This window comes from Eublepharis macularius, chromosome 16 (assembly GCF_028583425.1).
Source record: "Eublepharis macularius isolate TG4126 chromosome 16, MPM_Emac_v1.0, whole genome shotgun sequence".
Taxonomy (NCBI): Eukaryota; Metazoa; Chordata; class Lepidosauria; order Squamata; family Eublepharidae; genus Eublepharis; species Eublepharis macularius.
This window is the reverse complement of record NC_072805.1, coordinates 22,831,446-22,849,370: the sequence shown is the minus strand read 5'-3', so window position 1 is coordinate 22,849,370 and position 17,925 is coordinate 22,831,446. Positions and strand designations below refer to the sequence as shown.

Genomic DNA, 17,925 nt, shown 5'->3' with positions numbered 1-17,925 from the left:
GAAAAAATGCAGAAGATCGCGTTTTCTTGCGCGAGTTTTGTGCAATGTCACGCAAAACTCATGCGAGAAAATGTGATCTTCCACGTTTTTTCCAGCATGTTCTACAACGTCCCGGCTTTAGGTAAGCCGTGTGGAATCGGCCTGAGACTTACTTCTCAGTTGACATGCATAGGTTTACCTGCTACTTAATTAAATGTGCACCAAGTTACTTATGAGAATAAATAATGAGAAACAAAAAAACCCTGCTTTTTTCAGAAGACCTTTAAAAAAATAGAATGCAAATGTTCTTATGTAGCTCTTTAATTAAAAAAACCCTACAGGTTAGTTAATGAGTGAAATTGACTACGCATTAATCTGTTAAGGAGCCTTCTTAGTCAATTTCACCATAATTTGTATTGGAGATTCCCTAGTTGAGATTGCTGAGGAGCAAATTAGGTCATTATGGTTTCTCCCAACAATATCTATTGTCTATGAATATGGCACAGGCACAGTCCTGATTAAACAGAGAATCCTAGATGTGGAAAGGCAACATGACCTGACCAGAGATGAGAACTATTTATTGGAAAGAAGTATTGTGAATAGGGTTGGACCAATGCCCTATATAAATAGCTTGGGGAATCCTGATTATAGAAGAACTTTTTCCCTATTAAGATATGATGACTTACCCTCTGCTGTCCTGGAAGGCAAATATAAGAAGACACCTTATGAAAAATGTTTGTGCCCATGTGGAGATGGGAGTGTCGAGTCCCTAGTACATGTTTTCTTTGAGTGTAAAATATATGATCATATTAGGGAAATATATATTAAACCTATAATTGATAGTCTTCCGGGGAAAGAGAGAAAAAATTATATTACAATCATGTTAGCAGACAGGAATAGGGAAACGACGCTCCAAGTGGCAAAATATGGCTGGATGGTCATTAATAGGAGGAAATCCTGGCTTAGTGTGCAGAATCCTAGATAAGTATTGTTATAATTTGATAATATACGGTAATTTGAATTTTAGGTATTTATATTATGTAAATTATAGTAAGCTACAATTTTAATGATTGCCTGGCTATTTTAAGTTTATATTGTTGCCAAATAATTATGCTTTTAGGACTGATCAATTTTATAAGTAAATTTCTAAAGGTGGTAATTTGTTGAAATATGTACCTTTTAAATATTTATTTTAAAATGGCGTGTGTGTTGCTGATGTGCAATCATGTAATTTTGAATTGATTTCAAGAATGTGATGGCCTCTGGCTAATAAACTTTGTTGTATGTATGTATTGGAGAAATGGTATTTTTCAGATATTTGGAAAATTCCAGCAACGTATTCCCCTGTCAGTCCCCCCAACCCCAACCCATTTTTCACAGTTATCATACTGTATCAGTGATAGGGCCACAGTAGGAAGAGGAAACACATGTGTTGCTCCTTTGAAATAATCATCAACATGCAATTGTACCAAAGAACAGGAAATTGTGTAACATACACATGAGATGAGAATGGGTGCCAAATCATCCCGCCATTACACTGGGTGTGGATGCATATTGCCCAGCATAATTGTTTGTGTACTAATATGCAATAGTAAGTTACCCAAGTCTTATGCTTTCCCTGCCAAGGTGCAGATTTGGCTCATAAAGCAATACGGTGTGCTGTCTACAGATTCCTCCAGTAGATTAGGCTTTCTTTAAAAAAAATAATAACTGGAGCATTGCACTGGTGCTTTCTGTATCCCTATCGTTCTGTAATTCCCCCAGTTACCTTTGTTTCCAACTAGGAACATCCCCTAGAGCAGATTGCTCCCAATCACATTATGTGAGCATTTTTGGAATTCTGAGAAAAGATAGAAAATGGCTGCCATGGGAGGAGACACCAATCACAAAATGGCTGCCAGCGAGAGCAGTCATAGAATGCTGGGAGGTTCCAAGCCAAGCATCCTCCAAAGATGAAGGAAGCTTCTTTCTGAACAGGTGCTCCCTGTAGACCCAAAAGTAATGCTTTGTAGAGCCTCCGAAGCACCTCCTGCTCCAATGAGGTAAAGGAATGCCAGAATTGGCTCTTTGCCTTAGGGACGAGATGGCTTACATTGTTCTCCTCACCTCCATTTTATCCTTGCAATAACCATGTGAGGTAAGTTAGACTGAGAGTATGACTGGCCAAAGGTCAGCCAGCCAGCTTCCATGGCAGAGCGGGGATTGGAACTTGGGTCTCCCAGTCTAGATCCTAGTCCAACTACTACACCATGCTGGCTGTATTTCATCAAGCCGTTCTTCTCTAGCCTCGGTGTCCCCCTCCATCTGTAGTCTGGGGACAAAAACACTAGTCTACCTTACAATGCTGTTGTCAGGGTCACAGCCAGGTGATGCGTGCGAAGCATTTGGAATACACAAATCACTGTACAAATGCTATTATCGTGATGCGATTTTCTTTTCCTTGACGCAGGGCCTTCTGCTATCTATCCCACATAATACCTCAATTCACAGACAACTGCATGATCAATATAATGAGAAATGGCGAGGATTACTATGCCAGCAGCGAGGTCAACTTCATTAGGAAAATTGATCCTCGGACTCTGGAAACTCTAGAAAAGGTGAGTGTGGGTATGTTCTGTGTACCTATCATTGTTGAAATGCAAGCTAACCAAGGGGGAGAGAGTTTGGGAAAGATGCACTGAAAAGGACTACTTGACAGTTGTATGGATGGAAAGTTTCACACTAGGTAGTTTTCTCTCTTTCCTATTTTTATGCCATCTTCCAAGGTGAGCCATCATGGTGTAGTAGTTAGAGTATCAGACTAGGATCTGGGAGACCCAGGTCCCCACTCTGCTGTGGAAGCTTGCTGGACCGTTCATGCCCTCTGTCAGGCTAACCTACTTCATAGAGTTGTTGTTGAGAGGATAAAATTGAGGAAGAATGAATAAAGTTGTTGTCAGTTGTTTTGAGTTCCTGTTGGGGAGGAAAGGCGGGTATCAATAGCTGAATAAATAAACTCAGAGTGGGGTACCTGGTTCTCTTCTCATCCATTTTATCCTCACATCAACCCTGCGAGAGAGATTAGGTTGAGTGATAATAATGGACCCACTGAGCTGAGCGAGGATTTGACTTCCAAGCTGCCAAGTTCATCTGCTACTATAACTACCAGCACACTGGTGTATGATCCAGTCTGTTCCATACTATGCTTATTGCATTTGAACTTTTTGATCACACGTTGCTCTTTAAAGTCTTTTTGATTCCATTCTTTTGAAACCTGAAGGATCTGAACGGTGTGCTCTTTGGAATCAATGTTTTAGTCATTAGTCTGCTTGCTGAAGGTGCCAAGTTGTTTGTCAATAATGAAAGCAGACGTTTCTGGGATGTGGCTTGAAAATCATGAATGCATTTCCCGTCATCCTTGTTTGTGTTTTTGTGTTCTCCAACGCCACGTGGTAGGTTGACTACTCTAAGTATGCAGCCATCAATATGGCAACCTCCCACCCGCATTATGACAGCGCTGGAAATGTTCTCAACATGGGCACCTCCATATTTAATAAAGGAAAGACAAGATATGTTATCTTTAAGATCCCCCCTGCAGCACCAGGTAAAAGACAAATGTAACTGGAATTGTATGTGCTCCTTGTGAATTAGGGGGAGATGAGTTAATGTTTGTATGATGGATGGTTCTTAGAATCCAAGTGAATTTCAGTACTGGATGCAATAGACTCCGCATATCCACAAGTGGGTCACTGCAATGACATTGGTCTAAATGTTGGTTCATATATGCAAATTCAGAAATGTATTACTCCAGGGTCAAGTGGTAGCTTGCATGTTATGAATGGGCCATGACGAATACAGCAGAACAGGTCTTTATTTTATTTAGAGAATGTATATGCCGCCTCTCCAGAGACTTGCTTGAGGCAATTCAAAACTAAAATAATACCATGAAACCATGCTAGTGCTGCTAACTGGCCTAGAGAAAAATGTCATGTCTTTTTAATAGAGACTTAATGTGTGGAAATAGCTGTTGAAACTTCTAATGGAATGGAGGAGAATAATGTCACCTGGTAAATAACAGCCCTTTAAGCCTCTATGAAAGGGACAGGACATTTTTTTTCTTCTGGCCAATTAGCCCTGCTAAACCACACAGCATTAAAAAAACTAGGCCCTTTAAAACAGGCCAATGCATAAAAACAAGCCGTGAAATATAAAGGACAGTTCTCTGGTTAAAGCGCACCATAAAAACAAGTTTAAAGGGCCAGAGCCTGAGTCAAAAGAAAAATCTTTGCCCTAGTGCTTAAAAGAGAATAGGGTAGGTACCAGGGCCCTTTTCACACTGCTTACCTGCTGCCGCAACGATGCGAAATATCACGCAAAAAATGCAGAACATCCAGTTTTCTCATGTGACATCAGTGAGTCTCAAGGGGATGTGCATTCCACAGGTGAGGCGCCACTGCAGAAAAAGCCCTGCCTCTGGTTGCCACCTGCTTCTCCTCTGAAGGTGGGGGGGGGGGGAAGAGAGCAGGGCTTGTGATGAGGATTTTAACTGGAGGGTCAGGCAATATGGAAGAAGGCAGGGCTTTAGGTATCCATGCTGTTCAGGGCTTGATAGTTAAAAACCTGCACTTGCAGCTGTAGGCAAGTTCTGTCACTTAAGGGTTCATATGTGCAGGGGGCAATGAATTAATACAGAGAGCCTTGTGGCACTTTAAAGATGAATGCGATTCCATTCCAGAATAAGTTTTCAGGGACTAGAATCTACTTCTTCAGATACTGGCAGGGAAACTGGTGCGCACACACATACATGAGCCAGCAGTGACCTCTGTCCGACTCACAGTTAGGAAGATGTCGCTCGCTGTCATTGTAGTTAATCAGGGTGTGACAACAATTTTAGTTAGGAGAGGGTTCACAGCTTTAATTAAAGGAGGAGCAACGGTTCAGTAATAGAGCCTGCACTTTGCATACGGAAAATCCCATCTTCAGTCCCTGGCATCACCAGTTAAAAGGATCTTGGGTAACAGGACTGTCAAAGGCCGCTTCCTGATACCTTGAAGAGCAGTTTCCAGATAGAGTAGACATGAGTGCGCTAAATGGACCAGTGGTCTGACTGAGGGCCAAGCTAGATGTTGCAACATCCACAGATAGAACCCATGGGTGTTGATGCCATTTTACAGATGAATTTGGCCATCTTGAAATGCCATAAGACCGCAGCAGGAGAGGACCAGGCAATCTTGTTTCCCCACACGCCTTTTCGAGAGCTGAAACAACCTGACATTTGTGCCTGTTTCAGCACTTGAAAAGGGGGTGGGGGAATTGCCTGGTTCCGTGGCACTGTGTGCCTGATCAGGATCAGGCCCTTGTGGCATTTTTAAAGGGCTGAATTCATCTCTCGAACAACATCAGTGTCTTGAGGTCAGACGCATGGAAGCTGTAACACCTAGTTTGGCCCTGAGTATAAGACAGGTTCATATGAAACGTGTTTACAATCGGATTGTCCTCTACCGTCAAGCCCCCTTTTCTCGCTCACTATCTGGGATCCAGTGTGGGCATACTGGTGTTGGACTAGGATCTGGGAGACCCAGGTTCGAATCCTCACTCTGCATGGAAGCTTGCTGGGTGACCTTGGGCCTTTTGCACACTCTCAGTTTATTCGACCTTACAAGGTTGTTGTAGGGATAAAATGGAGGAGAGGAGAATTATGTAAGCCACCTTGGTTCCCAATGTGGGGTATAAAGAAAGAAAAATGAAATGAAGTAAAAGGAACTTGGGCTAGTCATGGTTCTCTCTTTCCTTTTTTATCTTGCAATGGCCCTATGAGTTAGGTTAGAATGAATGTATATGACTGGTTCAAGGTTACCTGACATGCTTCACGTCAGACTGGGGACTTGAAGCCAGGTCTCCTAGATCCTGGTTTGACACTCAAGCCCAACAGTCCCTACCCTTGTTAAACCTGTGGATACTTTTGGAATTTTGAGAATATTGTGGAGGTATTCCAAACCAATGCCCTGACCTGGATAGGTCAGGTGACCCTGATCTTGTCAGATCTCAGAAGCTAAGCAGGGTCGGCCTTGGTTAGTAATTGGATGGGAGACCTCCTTCGAAGACCAGGGTTGCAGAGACAGGCAATGGCAAACTTCCTCTGTTAATCTCTTGCCATGAAAACCCCACTAGGGGTCGCCATGAGTCAACTCTGACTTGAGGGCACTCTCTACCACCATTCCAAGCCAATCATCCTCCTTTGAAGAAGACAGCTGTTTCAGAACAAGTGCTCCCTGAAGACACAAAAGTGACACCTCCCAAGTTCTTCAGGGACCCCTCCAGCTTCATTGAGGTGGAGGAAACTCAAAACTGGCTCTTTGTTTCAGGGAGGGTGGTTGCCAGAAAACATGGGAGGGTGCTATGAAACCTACAGGTACCACATCACTTCTCTAACCATTGCACCACACTGACTCTCCGAGGCTGTGGCCTCTTTTGTTCTCATTCTCTTCAGTCTTATGTACTCTTTTAGTGGAGGCAGATACCACCTTATAAGCAGTAGGTACATGAGAAGACCGAACGGAAGAGGCCAGGTCATCTGACCTCTTACGCTACAATTTCTGTGAGACTGCACAGAGAGCAAGAGTCAAGTGAACTGCGATGCCTCTGGATAATTGAGCTTTTAGTAAGCAATTTTTAAAAAAATGTAATCCAGACACATTTTTAAAAATATTTAGGAAGTGAAGCGAAGAAAGGAAAGACTTGCCTGAAAAACCTGGAAGTGATATGTTCCATCCCCTCCTGCTCTCTGCTGAAACCAAGCTATTTTCACAGCTTTGGCATTTCGGAAAATTATATCCTCTTTATAGAGCATCCTTTCAAGTTGGATATACTCAAGATGGCCACAGCCCATATTCAAGGAGTCAACTGGGCCTCTTGCCTCACCTTCTATAAGGATGACAAGGTATGATTATGTACTCCTGGGTTTTCTGAGAAATGAGGCATTGCAGTCACAGCACGAGCTGGTTTACTTTCCTTTGGCTGAGAGAGAGTCTCTCTTCACAAGACACCTCAGCATGTGTTCGTCAAGTTTAGGGAGATGCAGTGTTATCTGGGAAGTGTAGTTTAAAAAGACAGAGCCAGTGGAGATCGCTTTGGTGGAGACCCCCCCCCCCCAAAGGTTCTGTCAATTTCACCTCTCCAGTCTAAGACTGTGTGGGATGGCAACCAGAAGGCAGCAAGGAATGGAAATGGGCTGGAGCTGTGTTCCAGAGCTGGGCTTGGACCTGGAGAGCTTATAATGGGCTGAAGTTTCCCTTCTGGCATTTCGCAAGCCCCTTCGCACAGCTCAAAGTGTATAGCAAAGCCTTTTTCCTGCCACCAGCTCTGTCTTTTTAAACTACGCTTCCCGGCTAACATTGCGTCTCCCAACGTGTTCTTCACATGTCAGGTGTCTCGTGTAGAGAGACTCATTGAAAGAGTGTGCTTTAGTGACTGCAAATGTCTTTCTAGTGTGTATTATATTTACAAATGGCCACTTTCGGTCGTTTAGGGCCCCTTTTTGCCATTTTGAGCCCAATTTTGGCCATGAATGGCCAGGATTGGGTCCAAAAACAGCCAGGATAGGTGATGCCAGGGGGTATGGCATATGCATATCAGTTATGCCAATGACACACTGCTGGTGATGTCAAGGGGTGTGGCATATGCTAATAGACTATGCTAATGAGCTATGCTAATGAGTTCCTCCAGCTCTTTTTCTACGAAATGACCCCTGTATATAAGTATAGTGTTTGCAGCAATATTCCTCGTAGTGATTAAAAAATCCTAGTATAAAGCCTGCCAGTGGATGTGGTGGTGGAGGGAAATGGTCGATGGGAAGGAAAAACATGGAGAAAATCTCTCTGGGGAACCTCTGCTTCAAATGCCTTTTCATTTGCAGTGGCAATGAAAGAAAATGAAGTGTGGTCCCTATGTAGAACTACCAGTTAGCCTAAAAAACAAATGGGGCAAAAGGGCATTCCATTGGTAGGGTTGCCAGCTCCTGAGACCAAGTATTTCCCTCTCTTTCTTGTTTAACTATGTGGAATGAAGCCTTTTTTCTCTGCCTAGCAAGTGGCAGGAACAGTCCCAAAGAAAGAAATATCCTGACAAACCCAAGATCTCTGTTTATATAGAATCAGAAAGCCTTCCCCAAACCAGTGAGAAGTTGCAAATGCTGCCCACAGAAATGGCAAATGAGACCATCCTATTTGACTGGCAGATGGGTTAACAATTCTTGTTGGACAATATCTCTGTCAGGTAGATGTCTGTTGAGTCACTCTTTCTCCTCAGTGTCCCTCCCACTTCCCACTGTACAGGAAACCAAAGGAGGCACCCAAGTCCAGGAATAAATATCAGATGCTGACCAGTACCGAATATCAGAAATAATTCTGTTTAGATTCAAAGCTTTTACAATATTTATGAATGGGAGTGTGGATATGGAGGATTTTCTTACTTGTTAATCCCCACTAACAATAGCCCTGACTACTAATTTCTTTTCCCTTGGGCAGACTTGGATTCACCTTGTTGACAGACAAAGCAAAAAAGAAGTGTCTACCAAGTTTTACACTGATGCCATGGTCGTCTATCACCATGTGAATGCTTATGAGGAAGACGACCATGTGATTTTGGACCTGATTTCATACACAGATAACAGCCTACTTGACTTGTTCTATTTAAAAAACTTGAACAAGAACTTTGAAAACACTGCCAATAAAACTTCCATACCATCCTGCAAGCGATTCGTAATTCCTCTGAAGTATGAAAAGGTAATTCTAGTATAAGGTCTTGTTTTGGCCCGTACGGTAACTGTAAACACAAGCTCTCGAAGCACATCCGTTGGAACACCGATATGGTTAGCTATAGATTCAGACGTTGTTCTGCAGGAACGTCTCCACGAGAACTGTCCTAGCTGAAGTTTTCTCATGTCCCCAGAATTATGGGTAATTCAAAATAAGATGATTGTGGCTTGCGGGTGAACCACTTTCATTTTTAATTCATTTCATTCCTTGAACTCTAGCCACTTCAGATGGCCCAAGGTCTTTCTGGGTCCACCAAACGATTATGTGATCTTGAGCACATAATCATTTGCTTTCCATATAATCTAGACATAGCCCCAATTTTAAAAAAAAATAGAATTAGCATAGGTTGGGCTTGGACTGATAAAACACCTACACATAAAGCATCTATTCCCCCCAGACTATGGATGGACATCCATCTTCTCTGTCGCTCACCTTTCCCACCTGCGTGATCCTACACTAGTCTTTTCCTATATGGAGGACAGCCCTATGTTTCTTCCTCTGCTGTGATGCTGGGGAAGGCAGGAGTTTGTTACCACAAATGCAATCCAGCATGAGGCATGTTTAGGAGTAAGATACAAGCACTTCCTGGTGTACAAAGCAGCTTGGCTTCGAGCAGTGTTTCCCACAAATTTCTAATCAGAAGCACACTTCTTTTCTGAGCTAAAATTGGAAATACACTCCACTCTTACACCCCCAGGAAGTTTGGTTTAGAATACTTAAGAGGATTATCTGCTCCAGAGAACCACCTCTCCTTTATACCTTCATATATATATTGATTGGAAGAAGACAAGCCCAGGACCATGACATACAGAGGCACAACAAACTATGGTCTCCCTTGAGTGCAGGCAACTTCACTGTCATTCCTTGCATTGGGAATGACAGACCTATCACAAATCTGCCCTTTTCATAGACAAACGGCGGAATTATCAGAGAGTGTTGGGAAGGAAGAAAGACCAAAGCAGTGACTCACGCAGGGACACAACAATCTGCAGGTGATTCTACTGCATTTCTGCACCTGGAATCATAGAGCAACCTGATTGCTCCTAGATATGGATGGCAGTATTACTAGATGCCCAGATGATTGGCAAGAGGCAAGGGCAGAGTAGTACATCATGCAGAGACACAGAGGGCAGCCTCCTTTCTGGCTGGATAGCATGAACGTATTGGAGATTCATTTTTATTTATTTCTTGCAGCACTTGGTTCGGAAAATACTGTTTCAGAGACTACATCCGTCCATTGTGATCATTAAGTCCAAGCAAGAGTACCTTCTTGGTTATTCTATTTACTAGCAATAGAGCCTGTTGTAAAAATAAATACAACAGGCTCTAGCAGTGGGGCACTGGGAGGGCTGCACCAGCATGGCCCTCCCAAGGCCCTGCAGCTGGCGCAAGCAGCGAGAAGGCCACGCGGAAGGCCTGGGCTGTGCCTCCCCAGACCGCAGCCGCTGCAGAGGCAGAGGGAAGGCTGCCATGGGGGCTTCCCCCACACTGTGCCTCCCCACTGGCTCTGCAGGCAGGTCTCTGAGGGGCTGCGGAGCTGATGGGGAGGCTTCATGGGAGGGCTCCCCCATGCTTCACTTCCTTGCCAGTTCTGCAGGCAGGCCTCTGAGGGGCCATGGAGCTGGCAGGGAGACACAGTGCAGTTTGGCAGCCGCTGCTGAGAAAGTGGAAAGGCTGCTCAGGGGAAGCTCTCTGTGCTTCGCGTCCTTGCTGGCTCTGCAGACAGGCCTCCGAGGGGCCACAGAGCTGGCAGGGAGGCACAGAATGGCTCCGTAAATGTCGTTGACCCGACGGGAAGGCCGTATGGGGATCTCCCCTGTGCTTCACTTCCCCGCTGGCTCCGCAGGCAGGCCTCTGAGGGGCTGTGGAGCCAGCTTGAAAGCCACATGGGGGGGGGTCCCCTGCACTTTGCCTCCCTGCCGGCTCTGCAGGCAGGCGTCTGAGGGGCTGCAGCTCCGCAGCTGCTGCTGACCCAGCAGGAAGGTCACGGGGCGGGGGAGCTCCCACATGCTTCACCTCCCCACTGGCTCCACGGCCCCTCAGAGTCCTGCCTCTGTCAACTCACTTTTTATCCTGGCACAGGTGCACCGCAGGTCCCTCAGTGCACCTGCACCAGGATAAAAAGTGAGTTGTCAGCAACACGATTTGCCTTTTATGTCTTAGGATGTGGCTCAATGGGATTGCATCAAGTGAAGGCAGGGGTTCCCAACGTTTTTTAGGCTGGAGGTGCTTTTGAAATTCTGATATAGTGTGGTAGGTGCAGCCACAAAATGGCTGCCTCAGGAGGTAAAACCAGCTACAAAATGGCTGCTGCAGCCAACCTTCAGTCTCACAGTGAAGATCTTGGTGCTGTGATGGCAGCTGCTGCCAATGTTTTAAAAAAATTGCACAGCCAATCAAATCTCCAGTGGCCAACCAGAAGCCCACCTGTTCCCTCTCACTGTCTAAAAAAAACAGCTGGATACCAGGAAAAGTGTTGGTGGCACCATGGCTCCCGATCGCACCACACAGGGGACCCTTGAGCTAAGGTCTCAGCCCTAAACTCATGGATAGTGCTAATTCCATTTTGGTCTTCCACTCTTTTTCTGGAAGGATTGAGGCTGGCGATTTCTTCTGTTGGGAGAACTGTCTGCTGCCTTCTTTATTCTTGAATATCCCTCCTCAGTTATTCACAGGTGGACTGGCCAATGACAGAACATACAGTGCCCCCCCTCATATATGTGTGTTTAGGTATTTGGGGGCAATCCTAGTTTGCATATTCTAACCGCTACACCAAGCTGGTTAATAATTAGCATTCATATAGCCAGTGCGTTGTAGTGGTTTGAGAGTGGGGCTAGGATCTGGGAGATCCAGGTTCATATTCCCACTTTGCCATGAAAGTTCACTGGGTGACCTTGGTCCAATCATATCCTTGCAGCTTTACCTACATCCCAGGGTTGTTGTGAGGATAAAATAAAGGAGACAATTATTTCAGCCACATCGTGTTTCCAGTGGGAAAAATGTGGGGTATAAATGAAGTAAATAAGCTTCAGAAAGTTCAAAGCAATCCCCATACATTAGCTAAGTTATCTTCACAACAACCCTGCACAGCATGCCAACCTTATTCTTCCAATACTGGAGTTGGAGGGGATAAGGCAGAGATGGTCTGGCCTAAAGCCACCTGTTGTGGTCATGGGTGAGGCGACATTTGAAACAAGGATTCTCAGCTCATAGACCCACCACCCTTACTCTTTACTGGGTCACATTTGACACATGTACAATTTGTGCAATTTTTCTTTCAGGAAAGGGTTTCTCTGTGTTCAGAAATGCGCCACACTTCCAGCAGACTCAGAATGGCATATTCCCACCCACCCCCTCTTGTTTTTGAAGAAGGCCTCATTCTGCCCATCGGCCTATCTGACAAGTTTCAGCCTGCTGTGCAGTGGAACAGCTGAGATGGTGTTCCTTGGGACACCTCTGGAACGTGGCTGAGCTCATGCTAGGAAAACACCGCTGTGCTAATAACGGCAGAGGTTGCATCAGGGTTTCTTGCTTCTCCTCCCCTTCTTCACACAGCCTTCCTTCCTATCTTGCAATCTAATACCAGTGTATAATACAGGAAGGCATTCAAGGTGATTATCAGTACTGGAATGTCTGTCGTGATTATCTTTTATACTCTTATCAAATCTTTTCTGCTGTCCCAAAGGGGATTTGTCTTTGCCTTGTACAGGAATCTTAACTCTTTCCCATCCTTCCTTATTATAATCTCCTCACCTAGCAATAATCTCCAAAACTTTGAATTTACTATCTTTACAACCTTTAAAGTGGTAATTTCAAATCACTTTAATTCATGGGCTTGGATTTCATCTAGATTTCCATGGGCAGGGGAAAGGGGTGATCTTTGACAATTCTTCTCGCCCACACCAGCCACAAACACACCCCAAAATATTTCTTCTGGGAAATGGAGAGCCCTAGGAATCACATAGGAAGGGAACTGGAGATCTACCGGAGGAGGAGGGATGTACAAAAATTGCTCCCCCTGCACTCAGGGAAATCTAGGCAGGATCCAGTAACTGTGTGGTGCAGTGGCTAGAGTGTTGGACTAGAATCTGGGAAGTTCAAACCTCTCCCAACTGTAAAGCTCACTTGTTGAGTTGGGCCCATTCACACACTTTCAGCCTCATCTACCTCACAGGGTTGTTGTTTTTAAGGGTAAAACAGAGAAGGATGAACCATGTAACACCCTTGGAAGATGGATGGGGAAAAGTACTAGACAATTAGATTCATGTAGCATTTTCAGGATTCAAAGAGTTTCATACATAGCATCCTATTCTGCTCCTTACACCATCCCTGTAGGGCAGGCCACTAGGCCAGTATACTCTCTCACATTGCTGGTGAAAGGGTAGAGCTGGGGCAGAGAACACCATGCCTCAGTTCATGAAAAGAACCACCCTACATCAAGCCTACATTCAGGATTTTGTTGGCATTCCTTTGGTGTGAATTCAGGTTTAAAATGTTCATTTGCCATTGGTGACAGAAGGTATGGTTCCTTGTCAGAAACTGCTTTGCGCACAGAAGGTCCTAGATTCAGTCCCTAGCATTAGGTGAAGTGAAAGATCTCTGAAGAGCCCCTGCCTATCACAATAGATAGTACTGACCTTAATGGTCTGAACTAGGGTTGCCAGTCCCCTGCTGGGGGCAGGGGATCCCCCGCTCCCACCCTCCACCCTTGCTTACTTGGCTGGGGGGGATGCACCTCCTGGAATGCCACAGTGGGCCAATTTGGGTCCCATACGGGCTGGATTGGGCCCGTTTAGGGCCAAAATTGGTCCACTGTGAAGTGCAGAAGCTCACTAGGGCCCTCCTGGAAGCGCTCCTGCGCTCTGCAGCGGGCCAATTCTGGCCCCAAAGCACAGGAGCACTCCAGGGCCTGTCACACTGCCCTGGTAGCTCAGTACTGGGCTCCCATGCTCAGCAGTGGGCTGATTTCAGCCCCAAACGGGCCTGATTTGGCTCGCTGCAGAGTATGGGAGCACTTCCAGGGGCAGCACGTGGCCTGCATGTTGACATCACTTCCCAGAAATGATGTCATTGCACAGCCTGTGAGCGCTTTGCACAAGGGGACCTGGCAATCCTAGGTCTGATTCAGAACACAGCTTCACAAGTTCTTGAGATTTGTAGCCCCTGAAGCTGAGCACATCTTCATTCTCTTTCCTTCAGGATGTAGCAGTTGGTTCGAACTTGGTCCGCCTCCCATCAACCACTGCAAGTGCTGTGAAAGAAAAGGACGGCAGCATTTACTGTCAACCGGAGACACTTTGCGATGGTGAGCAGCATTAAAACAATCCTGCAGCGGTGGTCTTGTTCTCTGTGTACTTGGGAGCTATTGTGAAGGCCCCTTCCTGATTAAGGAAGGACTTACAACGTCCAGCGTTTGTGTTGCAGAAATGATAAGGATTACTAATCAACATGCCAATAACCAGTAATGCTGAATAGTGTATTTTCTGTTATGCAAATAGGCTTCCTTATACAGGCTCTTTGTTGATCTTTTGCTCTGAGTTTTGGCGTTGTTTGGCTCTTTAATAGTACAAAGCTGAACACCTCTGCTTTGCATGTTCCTGCTGCTTGTGGAAACGGGCCCAGAGTTGGCAGTTGCCCACTGGGTTCCATCTGCCATGTCATTCACCCTGTGGAATGCCAATTCAAATGACTGAGAATCCTGTACAAGAGTGATTTCAGAGGTGAGTGCAGCTGCAACTCGGGCCAAACTCCTGGTCATGTGCAGCAAGCTTGCAAAGTCTTGATTCATTGTTAATATATTTAAATACCCAGCAGCTGTGACTTTATTTATGAGCCTGATTTCCTCCCTCCCCGCCACCAGAAATAGAACTGCCTCGCATCAACTATGATTATAATGGCCGAAAGTACAGATACATCTTTGCTGCAGAGATGAAATGGAGTCCAGTTCCATCACAGGTAGGTTATTTCCAGACATGCTTCCAGTTAGAGCATGGTTTTGTGCCGTGCTAACATGCATTAGGTTGATTTATGTCAGTTACCCAATCTGACCTGATTATTAAGACCAACACCGCACATTGAAACTATAACTCTGAGCCACAGGTTTTTTTAGAACTCTCTGACATTTATCGCAATGCCAGATGTAGAGAAGGGCATGCATAACTGTGCCAAATGTTTTAAACAGATTTCATGCTCATTGACTCTGAACCCCATATAGTCACGCAAAATGATGCAGTCACAGCCTGAAACTGTTTGGAGAGGAATATGCCAGTCCTCATGTCAGAGCCAATAGAAATGCATGCCCTAACCCAGGCCCATTAATGCAGATGTGGTTTAGCGGCAGGCTAAAACGGCCGCCAGATTATGTCTCCCCCCCCCTTATTGCATCCTCTCTACGGTGTTCCACAGATCTAACAGGGAATCAAATTTGGTGTTACTCACGTACTCTGGCTCCTAAACCTGCAGAGTTCTATGTAGATTCTGTAATTTTGAAAAATTCATTACATTACTGGGCCAGGTCTCCTCTGTGCGGAGGAACTTTGGCCATGCATACCCATAATCTGTGGCATACAAGCTTCATTTGTACATGGGGGTGGCCCATATATAGCTGATTTTACTCTGTGACCAGCGTAAGACACACAATCTGGTTTCTCTAGAAAACTGAGCAAACCACGCTTACAGATGTGTACTTATAACCTGCTTTTCTCCCCAGTGGGGACCCAAAGTGGCTTATTACCTCCCCTCCTCCACTTTATCCTCATAACAACAACCCTGTTAGGTCGGTTAGGCTAAGAGAGAGTGACTGGCTGAAGGTCACCCAGCAAGCTTCCATAGCAAGAGGAAGAATTCAAACCTTGCTCTCCCAAGGCCTGGCCCAACACTCTAACCACTATGCCACACTGGCTCTTGCACACAATGAACTGTGTATGTGCAAAGAATTTCAGTGGCCCTATAATGTGCGAAGTTATAAAGGTAGGGCAAAAGGCAAGGGTTGCAAAGTTCAGGAAGTTACCTATAAAAGTTGCAATGGATTAAGCTGCCTAGGGTAGACCTGGCTTCCAGGGTCAGCAGTGTTGGGCAGCTGCCCAAGCCCCAGTGCCTCAAGAGGGCCTGCTGTTATGCAGCAACTGTGCCAGCAGCCTGTTCTGTGTCTCCGCGTGGTCAGAGTGATGGTGGCATTGAATCTTCCTGGAAGAATTATTCTCTCTGGGAAGACTGGCGCCTGCCCATCCCTTCTCCCTCTCTTGTCATCCATTCCGCTTTCCTCTTTCTGCCCTCCTCTTCTGCCAGATGGTCAGGAGAATCAGCAACAGTTCCTACTGCATTCCCCTCTATGTGAGCACCAATAGCTCCTAGGATCACAGGCAGCTGTCAGCCAGAGTAGAAGGGCAGGCTGCTGATTGGCAGTTGCTGTTACTGGCGTTCATTTGAACGATGAAAGAGAAGAAGAGGAGCTCTTTGTTTTTTTTGCCCTGCGTCATGATGATGATACCTGGGAAGGAACTCACTGGACAGAGTCTTGCCAGATACTCTCAAAAGCTAGAGCCAGTGCTAGCCTGTGGCAAGAGTTGCATCTCCTTCCTTGGCAGGCTTTCAAAGGAAGACGGCATCCATCAGATGACGGATTGCTTCACTTCCACCTGTAGAATCCATGACCTACTTTGCTATCGCTTACATGGCACTCAACAATAATAATGGGTGCTCAATGCCCACACATATATCCTGGGTTTAACAGCAACCTAAACCTCCCTAAATTAAATTCATGCATTGTTGACCTTTAATTAATTAGGGTTCCGGCTTCTTCCGGGATTAAGGTCACTTGTTAAAGAAAACAAGGTGAAAAACAGGACTTGGATCCCGATTGGGTTTCTTGGCTACAATTCAGCCTGACTCAGGATTCAAAGGTTTTCTGGGTGATCATCCAAAGGCATCTTTGGAACATATCATGAAGCATGACTTGTCTGTGATTCATGGTCCCAACAGCATATTTACCACCAAGCTAGAAACATGGAATCAAGGCCATAGCTATATATCAGGCCCATATTCCTATTCTGGACCTAGATGTGAAACTTTTGGTAAGGTTTTTTTTGAATATTTGACTTTACTTTTGCAACTCCCACCATTGTATCTGAAATCTTGCTGAATTCTAAGGCAGTAATGTTAAGAAATAACTTACCACACTTGATATTTCTACAAGACAGCCAGCGTGGTGCAACAGTTACAGTGTCAGACTAGGATGTGAGAAACCCGCTTTGCCAGGGAAGGTTTCTGGGTGACCTTGAGACAGTCACTGTCTCTAAAGGATAGTTGTTGTGAGGATAAAATAAAGGAAGGGAAATGATTTAAGTCATTTTGGGTGCCTATTTGGGGAGAAAAGTGGGGTATAAAATAAATAAATGAATATTTTTAAAAGTTGGGAATGTTGGATATTAAGCCACCACAAGAATATTTTATTGAAAAAGCTGGGTATAAGTATTTCAACACTTACATTAGTATATAAATGAGACTTTTTCTAAAGCACATTTCAATTAGGAGAACTTGTAAAAACTCCTAGCATTAAAAAAAAAATTATTTATTTAAAGCATTTCTTATCCCACTTATCTCCTGACAGAAGGTCCAAAATGGCCTACAAAAATTCCAATACAATATAAACAATTTAAAACAAACAAAATACAATGTATATAAATGGGGCTGGGGGAAGAACTCCAAAATATACAATATACATTCTGGTCTGATTTGAGATCTGGGACAGTCCACCAAAACCACAGGCTTTGGGCCACGAGACCTTTGGCTCTTGCTTTTTCGTTGTGCCTTTTTCCGCGTCCAGGCTTTAAGTACCTGCAAGAGGAAAGAAACAAAAGCTCCACCTAGAATTTAAACATCTGGCAGCCATCTTCCCACAGTTCCTTTCCTTCTTTAAAGAGCCTCTTTGATCACAGTCAGCCTACAAGGGAATGGAAATTCATCTCTTTTTCCTTCTTCACCCAGATAGTTAAATTTGACATTCTGACCAAGAGAAAACTTCATTGGAAGGAAGAGCATTGCTGGCCCGCAGAACCTGTCTTTGTACCCAGTCCTAATGCCAAAGAAGAGGATGAGGGTAAGAGATGTGATGTTCCTTTCCTTGAGGGTAGGGATAAAGATCTATGCTGCA

General features: G+C 44.8%; 1 protein-coding gene across 1 annotated transcript in view; it reads left to right on the top strand.

The window, feature by feature from the left end:
* BCO1 (beta-carotene oxygenase 1) overlaps positions 1 to 17,925 on the top strand; it is a 46,231-nt gene that overhangs the window by 22,139 nt on the left and 6,167 nt on the right. Inside the window, exons 4-10 of the mRNA XM_055000207.1 lie at positions 2,429 to 2,576; positions 3,415 to 3,562; positions 6,672 to 6,898; positions 8,484 to 8,741; positions 13,974 to 14,079; positions 14,635 to 14,729; positions 17,760 to 17,871. Coding sequence (XP_054856182.1) covers positions 2,429 to 2,576; positions 3,415 to 3,562; positions 6,672 to 6,898; positions 8,484 to 8,741; positions 13,974 to 14,079; positions 14,635 to 14,729; positions 17,760 to 17,871 — 1,094 coding nt within the window. The remainder of the gene's footprint in view (positions 1 to 2,428; positions 2,577 to 3,414; positions 3,563 to 6,671; positions 6,899 to 8,483; positions 8,742 to 13,973; positions 14,080 to 14,634; positions 14,730 to 17,759; positions 17,872 to 17,925) is intronic.